Source organism: Gymnoscopelus braueri (genome assembly GCF_963280865.1).
Source record: "Gymnoscopelus braueri genome assembly, chromosome: 20".
In the NCBI taxonomy this organism is placed as follows: domain Eukaryota; kingdom Metazoa; phylum Chordata; class Actinopteri; order Myctophiformes; family Myctophidae; genus Gymnoscopelus; species Gymnoscopelus braueri.
The window spans coordinates 34934855-34948713 of NC_137622.1; the positions used below are offsets into that span (position 1 = coordinate 34934855).

General features: G+C 43.2%; 1 protein-coding gene across 4 annotated transcripts in view; it reads right to left on the reverse strand.

Moving 5' to 3' along the window:
* Nucleotides 1-2435: 2435 nt before the first annotated feature.
* med12 (mediator complex subunit 12) overlaps nt 2436-13859 on the reverse strand; it is a 50573-nt gene continuing 39149 nt past the window's right edge. Inside the window, exons 33-43 of one of the 4 annotated variants that reach the window (XM_080416352.1) lie at nt 11571-11706; nt 10891-11040; nt 9927-10295; nt 9175-9325; nt 7592-7785; nt 7005-7079; nt 5976-6208; nt 5196-5385; nt 3947-4255; nt 2760-2841; nt 2436-2621 (exon numbers count right to left, since the gene is read on the reverse strand). In XM_080416352.1, coding sequence (XP_080272478.1) covers nt 2584-2621; nt 2760-2841; nt 3947-4255; nt 5196-5385; nt 5976-6208; nt 7005-7079; nt 7592-7785; nt 9175-9325; nt 9927-10295; nt 10891-11040; nt 11571-11706 — 1927 coding nt within the window. In that variant the 3' untranslated portion in view covers nt 2436-2583. Of the gene's footprint in view, nt 2622-2759; nt 2842-3946; nt 4256-5195; nt 5386-5975; nt 6209-7004; nt 7080-7582; nt 7786-9174; nt 9326-9926; nt 10296-10890; nt 11041-11570; nt 11707-13859 lie in introns of all 4 variants that reach the window. The other 3 variants (XM_080416351.1, XM_080416353.1, XM_080416350.1) reach the window with 3 other exon arrangements.

Genomic DNA, 13859 nt, shown 5'->3' on the forward strand with positions numbered 1-13859 from the left:
CAACCTCATTTCGAGCTTGGAGGTCCATTCAGCTGTTCTTATAAATGATGAACAAAACCTCCAACTTTTAGTTTTGTTTTTTCATTTCCTGACAAATGAACAGAGAGTTAGCTGGTTTCTGCCCGACAGCAGAGATATGCTCTATGCATGTTCCCAGATTCAACGCCTGCATTTTAAAGACTAGTCTTCAAAACAGTTTTTTTTTAATAATCGTGAAAAAATAAATTATTTTAACTTTCTTATGGCACAATCTCTTTTCAGATGGAGGTCCAGGGCCAAATACATATTCATTTGGGGGTTGACCTGAAAGTGTTTGAGAACCACTGTGTTGTTAAAAAGAGGCAGCTGAATGGGCAGAGAGGCTGCCTGGTAAACAGAAAGTCCCCAGTTCAAGTCCCAATCCTGACAAAGTGTCATAAGCTAGGCACTAAACCATGAGCTAGACACTGACTGAACCCGTAACTGCTCCTCTGTGGGAAGCAACCTGAAGTGAAGATGTAAAACAGATTATTAAATGCATGTGGGATTTAATAGCTGTAATTATTAGAAGGGTGGGGTGTTGTAATGGTACTTCATATTCCCCGTAACTAGCCCCTCCCCCCCAACAGAGGAGACACACCTCATAGTGCTCTAACATGTCTATCTGCTTTAACCCGTCTATATGCTCTAACACAGGGGTGCCGATACTTTTTGATTTGAGAACTACTTCTAAAATGAACAGCTCAACAAGATCTACCAACAAAAGAATGTATTTTCCCATTGCTGAAAATTGTTACAAAAAGTTACCTGAGGGGGCTTTGGAATAGCACCGCTGGCTTAGGCTACATATAAGACAAACGCACTTGGAATGGGAAATAGAGGGGGGGAATAGGCATTGGTTGGGTTTTTTATATATATAACTTTGTAATGCTACTGACGTTTGTGCGCAACAGCCTTGAAAAGAAAGTATTGCATTGTGGGTTTGAGCTGACAGGCCCTTTTTGATGTCAATCACCTTAATTCAAGGGGCAACTTCCAAAAATATTGTTCTAATATTGTAATTTATTTTAGGGGCATGTCATGTGGTCTACCTGCACAGCCTTTGTGATCTACTGGTAGATCGCAATCTACCTTTTGGGCACCCCTGCTCTAACCCGTCTATCTGCTCCAACAAGCTCACAATGAGGTTGGAGGTCAAAAGGGGGTGGAGCCTGGAGTTAGCAAAACCAGCTAACTCCACCACCCCTTTGGTGGAGTTAGCTGGTTTAGCAGACAGTTTGAGGATCCAATGGAGTTAGCTGGTTTTGTCAGAAGCACTTTAATACTTTTCATTGGTTCAATATTTTTTTAACCAACACACAGGCGTAATGGGTGTTCAATAGCACTGATTTATGAAAAAAAGAAAAGAAAAGCTGAACAAAGAAGTTATCTTAAATGACATGAATTTGTTGGGATCAGATTTACAGCCTCAAATCTGTTTCAAGTCTGATAGCAAACAGACTTGTCTGTGTGATAGTCTTTGGATTATCAAACGTGACATTTAAATATTAAATCCAAATGAGGAAACAATACACAAACAGGACTCAAGAGTCAGATTTTGTATGTGTTAGAAGCGATATATCCCAGGCTTTAAAGGTTCTATGACATTCATTTTCACTTTTTTAAAGTTTTTTGGGGGGTTTTATGACCACAATTACACCCAAAAAATCTGAACTTTGAACATTCAGTGGATTTTCTGTGGTCTGGGGTTTTCTGAATAATTAGGCTGAAAAGTAATCTGAGCTTGGCCCTTGGGCAGTGAAGTCACAGGCCATTAATCCCGCCCACTCTCCTCCTCGCCCCTCCCCTCCCCTATACTTTCCTTGGGGGGGGGGGGGGAGGGCGGAGCTGAGGCGATGATTGACAGGCAAAATCCCTCAACAGCGACACCCGCACTTCATTGCAGTTGAAAAGGCTTTAGAAATGTGAGAGAAAAACACCTGCCATGGATCAATGGAGTGGAATTTGTTGTTAAAACTTTTTATACACGTTTGAAGGACCATGACAAAGACTTTTAATGTGTGGTAAAACTGAACGTCATGAAACCTTTAAGTTTTGAATACATTTTTCTCCCAGTGAGAATTTCAACCAACCATGTTAACTATAAATATAAATGCAGCCAACACAATTGCAAGACATAAAAACTGACATGATTTTTTAATGAGAAATACACGAAACTGAAAAAATTGTACAAATTGAAATAAAATAAAAAATTGCATTCTTATAATTTCTGTTACTTTTTTACATAAACTTTTCAATTCATTTCACATCCACTGATCCGTATATTTCACAGCTCAATCCCTCCTTGGATTCTCCATAATTATGCAACAAAGTTGAGATTTCATTTTAAACACGTTGCCTCTGTGGTCGAGAGGGGCGGTTTTCCCCCATCTGGGTTGCCCACACTGTGTCTTCAACAGTCTTCCCTCCTAGGAGCCTACACACCTCTACAAACAGGGGCCTGCGTGGCACTGGACACAACCATTTGCCAATCTACAGACCGGGGGGGACACTGCCACACACTGAGGGAGTCTAGTCTCTGCACACTACTATGAACAAGCACTATCAGTAATACGAATTGGTGTTCTGTCCAGGCTGTGTATCTGGAGAGAGAAAGAAAGAGGGAGAGAGGGGGGTAAAGCAAGTTAAAATCCACATGCCTTGAAACAATGCTGAGCAGAATACACGAATACGTATATGCACTTGAAAATGTTAAAGTGAAAACAGGGTTGTGGTCTTACTTGAAAGTTGCTGTTGCAGCTGCCGGACCAAAGCGGCGGTCTGCTGCTGCTGTTGAGTCTGTTGCATGCCCTGGCGAGGGAACTGAAACAATGAATGACACGTACAACATTAGCCGTTATAATCTATAGTAATTTAACAAGAGAGCTACTGTAAGTAAGTAAGTAAGTACGTTTAGTGTTTCAATACTTCATTGGCACAAACGAATACAAGACAATCCAATAACGGCATGGCCTCCCTGTGCAATCTTTAATTATCGATGTTAAGTTACTGTGCGCAGTTTGAGAACAAGGCCACACAAATCACAGTGCCATGTTCAGAGACAAAGCCACAATATACAGGTGTGCATGTCCTAGTGTGGTGATAGCCTACGCCTAATAAAGCTAAATGGAAAGTGTAATCTTCACTCCTACTTCCCTTCAGGCTTTCATGGCCAAAAGTGGTTCCACGAAGGGTCAACTTTTGAGGGGGCAGACATACTTACAGACAACCCCCCTTCTAGATGACTTGGCTTATGGCCACACCATAAATGTTTTACAAAATATATATATATTTTATGTACATCAAGTTCTTGCCTCAGGCTGTGTTACTATTAGAGCTACAACAGTTAATTTAACTTATCGGTTATAGAAATAATAAATATTTTCTTTGTTTGCTGGTAAAATTTACAGGAGTGCATAAGGTGTGTGATAGCAAATGTAAGCTTATCATAACCACACAATCATTGCTTAGTTAACATCATTGGCTTCTGGGGAAACATTTTTAGTTGCTCGATTTCTTTTGTGTCCCTGATTATTAGTAATTAATTCTAGGCTTGAATACTGGTGATATATTATACATACTGTATATACACACACAATACACAGGCATAAAAAATAAAAATAAATACATCCTAAGTTGTTTCCACGTCTTTAAATACAGTATTATAAATAAACCGTGAAGTCCAATGCTGACTTGATTGATTAGTTCAAAGTGAACTAATTAACTGAAATGATTATAGAATAAAAAAAACATAGCCCAAAAAACACGCTTTGCGATTCAATCGAAAAAATTAATTGTGATGTTTGCAGCCATAATTGCCATATCAACCTTTTCTATCTGTGGCTATCTGTGACAACTAACGTTCTCCTCTCCCTCAATTCAGGAGGACTAGGTTGATTAAAGTTCTTATCATCAGGATGGGACGTACCATGGGTTGCTGTGGAGGCAGTGGCTGCATGCCCAGGGCCTGGTTCTGCTGAGCCTGGGCTGGAGGGGGCGCCGCTACCTGCTGCTGCTGCTGTTGCTGCACCTGTTGCTGCTGCTGCTGTTGCTGCACCTGTTGTTGCTGTGGGACCTGTTGCTGCTGCTGTTGTTGCTGCTGCTGCTGTTGTTGCTGTTGTTGCTGCTGTTGTTGTTGCTGTTGTTGCTGTTGTTGTTGTTGTTGTTGCTGCTGTTGTTGCTGGACTTGCTGGGCCTGCTGCTGTTGTTGTTGGACTTGCTGGGCCTGCTGTTGCTGCTGCGAAAATAAAGGAAAAATAAATACAATTTATAAACAAAGACATTTCCATCCCACAATATTGTAACCCATTTTTTTCATCCAGTGCCAATGCCTAAGCTTGTAATCCTGGGCGCTACTCTCCCTCTGCCAGCCTGGGGAGAGCCCCGAACTGAGCTCATGCTTCCTTCAACGCATGAGGAGTGAGCAGGCTGCTTCTTGTCACCTGACAGGGGGGGGGTTGCCTGGTGGTAGGACGTAGCGCGTGGAAGGAAGGAACACGTTATTCCAACCAGTTTCTTTCTCCTCCATCAGGTGCCCCGGCTGACCAGGGTCTATGATTAAAAGCCTGGGTTACACTTGTAGCCAAAGCACAAGAAGCTTTGAATATGTGCCAGCATCCGCATAGCGAAAGCCACACAATTGGCAAACAACTCTGTCCACCATTAGCCAAAGAGAGAGTGGAGAGATGTTAAAAACACTAATTGACCTCAATAAAGGTCGCCGCAATAATTAAAGACTATTGATATTGCAGATTTGGTCAATTTGCTTGTTTGGGTCGGAAGGCTTCTCTTTAGTTGCACGGCTTATGCAAATGGTCAAGTGATACCATTATGCTGGCCAAAAGAAAAGAAAAGAGAAAAGTAACTTTCAGATTTAGCTTGACTTTTAAGAAGTTATTGAAAAACTGTGTGTTTGAATGTCACACAGTTGCCAATATTAACGTTATCTCTTGCTGTGTGTACAGTGTTGTATTAGAGTTATGTGTGGAAGAGTTAAAGTGCCAGTTCTAGTGCTACCATTTTGTAGCATGACTTTGCCTGACTAGCAAACAATAATTAATAATCCTTTATTAGGGATAAATGTGCCTCCTGGTGAACTGCGCATAGATGAATAGGAACAGAAGATGGTTACGTGGTTAAATAAAATGAGACGCTAGTAATGAAGTGCTGTAGCCTACTCTGAGTGCTTGTTGTCTGAGGTACTGCTGCTGTTGCTGCTGCTGTTGCTGCTGCTGCTGTGCTTGTTGCTGCTGCTGCTGTTCTGCCAGTAGCTGGTTGGTCGGCCTCATGCCTGGGTGCACCGCCTGGCCCCCCATGTGACTCAGACCATGCATGATAGGGTTCTGCTGGATAGGCTGGTGGGCAAACCTGATGATCCCGGGAGTGGGAGGAAAAACACAGAGAGGATGACAGGCGGCAATGGAATAAATTGGACATCGATGCTGTCGGGCAGAAGCCTCTCATCTCCATATTCTAACTTTTTGTGCTTTTTTCGTAAATGAATGCCCAACTTGATCATACTACAGAGTCGCACAAAAGGAGCAGATCCACAAGATCAAAATGCAGCGCGAAACGACGAGTTTTGAACTTGTAGATCAGCTACTTTTGCCATTTTTGAATTTTAATCCTGAAAAGTAACAGTTTTAGACATATGAGGTTTCCACCGACAGAGACGATATGACATCAAGCACAAGAAAGAAAAAATGTACTAACTACAAGGACATTTCCCAAAGCTTTCTTTCAATTACAGTCCGCGTAGCCAGACGATCAGAGATCTACGCCCTACGATATGCCTGGTGACATCAAAATTCAATGTATGGGCTAAAACAGGATGGAAACCAGTTGGAGATCATGATAAAAAATAGACTAGTTTTAGTCGACGAAATTAGCACTGGTTTACGAGCCAAACAAAATGCACGAGCAAATCGGTTGGCTCTTGCAGCGCTGCTGCTGCTGACCTCTGCGTGTTCTGCATGCTGTGTACGTATCCCGGAGCCTGCTGGTGGACGTAGCCACTGGGCCTCTGCTGCATCTGCCTCAGAGGGTCCACCACCGCCGGGCCCCCGGCTCCCGGGTGGGATCCCTGGAAGTTCTGGTTCCCGTAGGACGAGGGGACTATGCCGCCTCCTTGGGAGGGGTGCTGCTGCATGCCCATGTGGGTGGCGTATGTGGTATAGCCCTGAGATATGTTCTGGAGGAAATATGAGAGAGAGAGAGAGATGATGATGATGAGATAGAACTGCCATGTAGAAGCAGATCATAACTAGGAAAATGACTGCACTTTTAACTCATTAAAACCGAGAAAGCATCTGTGTCATTTTATACTTTGGCTATGGCTAAGCTCGCAGCGCGGCAGGCTGCAAGCGTGTAGATCTGCTATTTAAAAAAAAACTTGAACATTTGTGCAAATCTTTGAATATACACAGCATAACATTTTTTGTAGCGAACATTTTTAACTCAAATCCCGTATCTCAAAATATTTTTTGAGATACGGGTCGGCAGCCAAATACATATAATTTTGGGGGTCCTTGACATGAAAAAGTTTGGGAACCACCGATATAGAAACATACGTTTTTCAGAAAACTGTTATAGGACTTAGAAGACATGTTTAGAATGGGCCTCTGGTCTTAACACATTGACTGCCAATCACGTAGATCTACGCGAACCGCTTTAAAGCCGCCACGTGCCAATCGCGTAGATCTACGTGAAGTGATTTTTTTTTTTTTTTTTTTATGTTTTTTTTTTCCAATTTCACCCAAAGACCAAGGAGATATGATTAGTTGAAGATCTAGACTCCTATCCACTTCCTTGTTAACTTAAAACTTAAAAATGCTGTATTTCGGCTCCTGAGTACTTTTTTTTTTCCAATGAAAAACTCTGGCACTGGCTAAAAAAATATGAAATAATTCTGGCAGTCAATGTGTTAATGGGTTGAGGGTTGATTTGAATTCAAACAGAAGAACATTGAAGTAGATCGTAGCGCTTGCCTGAGATGGCTGCATGGGAGTATATGGCTGGTTGGGTGTCATCTGTCTCATCTGCTGTCCCATCATGCTCTGATTCTGTGAACAGAAACGTCACAAGTCAGTATCAAAATATTCTACTGATTCGCTGCACTCCACAGGAATGGGAAAAGACACGTTTTAAAATGAAGCACCGTCTGTCCTCGCCTGCCAACACAGGGGTTTCCAAAACCTTTCCATGCCAAGGACCCCCCAAACAGCCATAGACTCTGGCTGTGCAAAACGGCAATTTTTTTAATATAAAATAGCCTGCCTATAAGCTCAAACAACAGCTTGTAGAGCAGCTATTTTTTTTATATTGACAATGACATGGATGCCAGTTTGAAAGTGATTAAACTGGCACAATAATCATATTAATTGAATTTTATATATGCACAAATTGCACATTTTCCAAATTGGCCCCCCAGGCCGCCCCGTAGCGGCCCTCAGTTTGGAAACCAGTGTGCTAAGAATCACAACCCAGGCCAGGATGCTCATGCAGATTTCAGACTAGCTATAGCGCCCCCATCTGGTCAAGTCTACTAAAGTGCAGACTGACTCACCAGTCTGACCTGTAGCTGCTGGCGCAGTATCTGGCCCTGTGGTATGACAGGCTGGGGCTTGTAGCCCATTTGGTACTGCTTGTCCAGACCCATCATGCCAGGCATGCCGGGCATCATGGCCGGGTAGGCGGGCCGCGTGGGCATCATCTTGTTCATCTGTGGGTTCCGGTTGGGTCTGTAAGGAGGCTCTAACCCGGGACCTCCTGTTGAAGGAGAAAAGAGTTAGAAGGTGTTAATCATTTTTTTAATCTAAATTAAACATAGGAGGAAAAACAACAACATGACACAATGCTTGGGTCTTTAGGACAATTGCGTGATACTGTTAAGGCCCCTGCATGCTAACAAATGAGAGTGATCACCCTATCACCGTTTAGGTAGCCTCGATCTCCAGGCTTTTATTTTCCTTCGCGTTTTGCTCAAAAATAAGAGCCTGGACCAGGCTGTTGACGTTCCTGGCATAGGAAGTGGGAGTCAACCTTCCATTTCCTCCAACCAACCAGAGTGCAGTGGGCGTCGCTCCAAATGTTGTGACGTCAGGGCTCTCGATGCTGCACATTGGGGGAGGAGGAGGGGCGCGGAGCGGGGCGCGTGCACAGATCGGTGAACCAATGGGAGCCCACAGAGGTTTTCTCGGGAGATTTTGAATCCGCCCCTCTAGACCAGATATCAGACGAGCTAGGGCAGCCTACCGTTTAGGTGATAGGATCACCAAAGGTGGTTTTGATACAAGGCCCAGAGCGGCGGACGTTTTTCGGCCCAAAAACACAGATCTACAAGGCCAAAAAAAGTTGTTGTTTTTTTCCCAGGGGTCCTCCGGGGGGGGCTCCGCAGACCCCGGAGGACCCAACCGCCCTCCTGGATACCCGATGGCACCAGTCCCTCGTCCTTTGCCGGGGGTAAAATGTCCATGATGGGAGAGGGGAAACAGCAAAACCAAACGGACCGCCCACCCAACTTCTAGGCCAATAGAGCACCGAAGTCTGACGTAATTTACACATCCTACCTGGTTCGAGGTTTTCCACCCCCATTCTGAATTCCCATAGACGTCTTTAATATCGCGTCAAATAAGAACTGTGTTCCAAAAATAAACAAATTTTCCCGGCGGTTTGACTCTTATGGATATGAAGCATCAACTGACGGTGAGAAAACGATAATGTTACTTCCGCCGAATTAGTTAAATTAGTTCACCAGAAACAGACTGTATCAAATATGAGTGACTGACTATCATAAACGATACAGAGCCTCCTCCCTGACAATATCGGCGAGACAGTTTGTTTATTTTTGGACCACAATTCTTATATGAGACGATTCTGTGATGACCCAATGTTATTCTCCATAGAGAAATTACTTTACGAACCAGGGGATGAACGAGTGACGTCAGGACTTCTGTACTCTATCACACTGCCCGGAATTCCGCTCGAGCGAGCCAGCGGTGATTTCGGTCAGTAAAAGCAGACCTTATCACCGCGGCTCAGTGACGTCATGCTGTAGTTTTCAAATCCACCGTGGTGATACGGTGACCACCGAAAAATGGTAGCATGCGCCCCTGCTTTAGTGATGATGTGTTTATTATGCTATGATGAAAAGCTGACCTGGAGGCAGTGGCTGGTTCTGTGCGTACATGCCGATTGGCTGTTGGCCGTAGGGCACCCTCCCGTAGGCGTGGTTCTGCTGCCCCATCATCAGGTCGGGCGGCATTCCCGGTCCGTAGCCCACTCCGCTTGGCGTGCGGTTCACGTAGTCCTAATTAGAACAGAGAACACAGAGTCATTTAACGATTGAGCGATGTTCAAGGCAGGCTAAATCCCGTTTGCAGTGGTGGAAAAAGTACTCAAATGTTTTACTTAAGTAAAAGTATCAATACCGCAATGTAGAAGTACTCTGTTACAAGAAAAAGTCGGGAATTCCAAATTTACTTGAGTAAAAGTACAAAAGTATTGGTATCGAAATGTACTTAAAGTACCAAAAGTAAAAGAACTAAAATGTTTGAAAAAAGCAGATCTACAAGCTCACAACACGTTGCGACGCGTTGTGAGCTTGTAGATCGGCTATTTTCAAATAGCCTAGGTATAAAATAGGGCTAAAGTGGTTAATGTATGTTTTATAATGTAATAATTTAATTTATATCTGCAAAGTAACTAAAGTTTTCAAATAATTGTAGGGAGCAAAAATACAATATTTGCCTCTGAGATGTAGTGGAGTAGAAGTAAAAGTTAATTGAAAATACTCTAGAAAAGAAAAAATACCTCAACATTGTACTTAATTAAGTGCAGTACTTGAGTAAATGTGACCCGTTTGTCACAAAGCAAAAAGCTTGCGGACAGACACCACCATTATAACTGACCTCGGTCTTGTTGGCAGACTGGGCTTTCTTCTTCTTGTTGGACTTCTTCTTGCTGGAGTCCGTGGGGCCCGCCGGCACGTTCTTCTCCGGCTTCACCGCCTCCACCATCTTCTTCTCGGGCTCCTGGGAGACGGGCGTCGGGGGCTCCTCCTCCTCGGGGGGCAAGGGCAGGGGCTCCAGGTAGTAGCTGCGGGGCTTGGGCTTCAGGTGGGTGTGGTACAGCAGGAAGCGCTGCTGCTCCTCGAACTTGGTGACCTTGCGGTCCACGCGCACCGTCCCGAACCAGCCCCAGGAGAGAGGGGCCGAGTGCTTGAGACCCTCGAACACGTCCCAGGGAGAGATCTTCTGCTTGGTCGACACTTGGAGGCCCTGACAACGAGAGAGGGAGAGAGTGTTCATTAACCGAGTCAAACCGGGAACGCATCTGTGCAACCACTTTATCCATTATACTTTGGCTATTCAAAAATAGCAGATCTACAAGCCCATAGCGCGGCACCGAGTGCAGCGCTATGAGCTTGTAGATCTGCTATTTTTTTGAAAAATCTCGAACATTTGTGCAAATCTTTGAGTATGTATATTTTTGGAAACAAAATTTTTAACTCGAATCTTTGCCCCTGGATCAAAATATTTTGAGATGGGGGTCCGCAGCCAAATACATATCATTTTGGGGGTCCTCGATACGAAAAAGTTTGAGCATCACCGATTATAGCAAAAATAGTCTTTCAGAAAACCGTTTGTAGAAGACATTTGTAGAATCGGAACCTCAGGTCTGAAAGGGTTAACCAAGTCACAAAGGTATTGTGAACTGGAGCATCCAGGTCGTGCAGGGGTAAAGGTCCTGCCCACCACTGTGGAGCCTGGGGTTCGATTCCTCCGTGGTGTCTCCGGCTCAGCTGGGCGATTCAATTAACACAATTAGTGTGTGTGTGTGTGTGTGTGCGCGTGCGCGTGCGCAAGCTCTCACCTCCTTCTCAAAGCCAGCAATCTTGTTGCCCTTGGTGTCTATGAGTGAGCCCTGGGGTTCGCAGGTGATGACATCACGGGTCTGTTTGGGCAGCGGCAGTAGCTGTCGAACCTTCTCCAAGCTCTCCGACTGTCGGTCGCCCAGCTCTTTCTGTGAAGCGCAAAATGACCCCAAAAATAAAAAATGTCTTCACCTTTTTTAGCGCTGCAGATTTGAGAAGAAGCACTACACCATTTACCTTTTTCAAACGGGACTTTCATATTATAGGGTTACAGTTCAAGAATATAATATACTACGGTGACCGGTTTTAGGACGAGGTACAAACAGTGGTCCAAATAATTTTTATTTTGCTGATGACAACAGCTTGGCTATCTAGTACCTTTCGATGCGTTTTATTAATTCTTAGCCACTGAACCCATTCAAACCGGGAACGCATCTGTGTAACCACTTAAACCATTATTTTATACTTATTATACTTATGCAAATCTCTTTGCGGAATGTTCACTTATTATGAAATGCCAAGAATTGGGATGCTAAGGGTTAACAATTACACTTGGGCTGAAAGATGAATGAAATATAAACTGAATGTTATAAATGCACAGGAGTGGTTACAAAGCTTACAATTAGACGTGATATACAGTATTTTCTAACAGACAGATAAGACATTGTTCCGTTTTTACCCGAAGCTTCTTGACCAGGTTCATGTAGGCTTTCTTATTCTCCTCCATGCTGCCCTGAGAGATGCTGGACATGTCAGCAGCCAGTGTGCCATTAATCAACACACTCAGCATGTCCAGTACTGTGGTAAAGAGCTCACTGACACACACACACACACACACACACAAAACTTAAAGTTAGCATTAACCAAAATTCAAGGATCACCACGTCACTTGATCGTGATAAACACTTGAGTTGCAGGCAGTGGTGGAAAAAGTACTAACATTTTTTACGTAGTAAAAGTATCTGTAATGTAGAGGTAAAAGTACAAGTACAAGTCTGGAATTCAAAATTTACTCGAGTAAAAGCACTTAAAGTACCAAAAGTAGAAAGTACTCATTATTCAGAATGTCCCATTTCACAAGTTTTCAAATGTATAAAATGTTTAAAAAAAACGTATGAAAATAGCAGATCTACAAGCACACAATGCGTCGCATCGCGATGCATTGTGAGCTTGTAGATCGGCTATTTTCAAATGGCCAAAATGTATATAGGGCTCAAGTGGTTAATGTATGTTTTGTAACAATAATCAAAATCATGTTTTATAATGTAATAATTTATGTCTTCAAAGTAACTAAGTTTTCCAATAATGGACCCTTCGCTAAGCCCCACCCACTCCACTCTGTGACTGGTGGTGCGAAGTTAGTCACACCCAGGCCTGGCAGCGCCTGGCAAACTTCGCTTCTCACCCATTGACTTGCATGTTAAATGATGGCTTTTCCCCTTAAAAATAATCGATCATTTCAGGAGCAAGAGCTTCAAAATCTCTTCTAAATCTAGACAACAAGGCCTGCAGTAGGCTATGCACTGGACAAATGTGCATGACATTATTTCAATAAACTAAAAACATGGGAAATGTTAGAGGGAGTAATAGCCATGGATACACGACGGTCGACTGTCACGACTGTCATGGATGAACTTCAACCTGGTGTTTGCACTTTCTCCATTTATGTCCCGTACATCTACATAAACGTTCATATTTCAAATATAAAGTGCTTATCCCATGGCCACGGATGTTACATTTATGTACGGGCTCTCAGAAGTACCCGTATCATCCGTATTGTTCAATAAAAAGCATTTTAATCTGATCGGTGGCCATTTTCTCCATGCACTTTCAACTGAGCGACCCTATCGGTTTTTAGGTGTATTGCACTCTAATACAGTATGAGAAAATGGCCACTGATCGGATTAAAATGCTTTTTATTGAACAATACAGAATATACGGGTACTTTTGAGAGTCCTGTGCATAATTTTAGCATCTGTGGCCATGGGGTAAGCACTTTATATTTGAAATCTGAACGTTTATATAGATGTACGGACCGTAAATGGAGAAAGTGCAAACACCAGGTTAAAGTTTATCCATGACTGTAACAGGAGTTTTCATGTACCACAGGGTAAGACTGCAGCAGGAGTTAATAAATAGACGAACAAATGAATTAATATACTTTAACGTGCGGAATCCGAAACAGGCAGCGCTGTGATTCTGAATTTTGTTACGATTGCGGTGATTAGTAGCCTATTATTGACACCACCTGGGCGAGTGAGTCGTGTCGTGTAACTTTCCTGACGTTAAGCTGTGTATGTGTTCAACACACCCGGACCCGGTCTAAGTGCAGATTTCAGCTTTGGAAAAGCAGCCTCCAACGGGTTTGGGTAGGTGGTTCATAGTCACCATTGCGTTATCGTGGTATTCCTATTCTTGCTATTATGTCGCAAATGATTGTGTGTGTGCCCCTGTGCGGGCGAAATAACATTGACAGCTATGGCAGGTGACGAAAGCTTGCCAGACCTATGCCAGGCTAACAACGGTTGCTAAGCTGGCATTGGACAATCGCTTTTGGGGTGGGGTTTAGCGAAGGGTCCATTGTAGTGGAGTAAAAGTAAAATATTTTTCCTCTGAGATGTAGTGGAAAAAAAGTTGAAATACTCAAGTAAAAAATACTATTTTTTTTTTACTTAAGTACAATAATTCAGTAAATGCACTTAGTTACTTTACACCACTGTAAACACTTGATCGTGATAAACACTTGAGTTGCAGGCATATTACTCTATGGATCCAATCTGTTGGGGTCAAAGACCCAATCCAACCAAATCAGAACTTGCATGTCATTCCTGTAATCTTAAGTAATCTTAAATTAGTTCAACATTATGAATATCTCACTGATCTAGAAACAAGACAGCCAAGCCAAGCCAAGCCAAGCCTAGAATAAAATTACTCTGTCACAACCATTAGCACAAATAAAATCAAACTC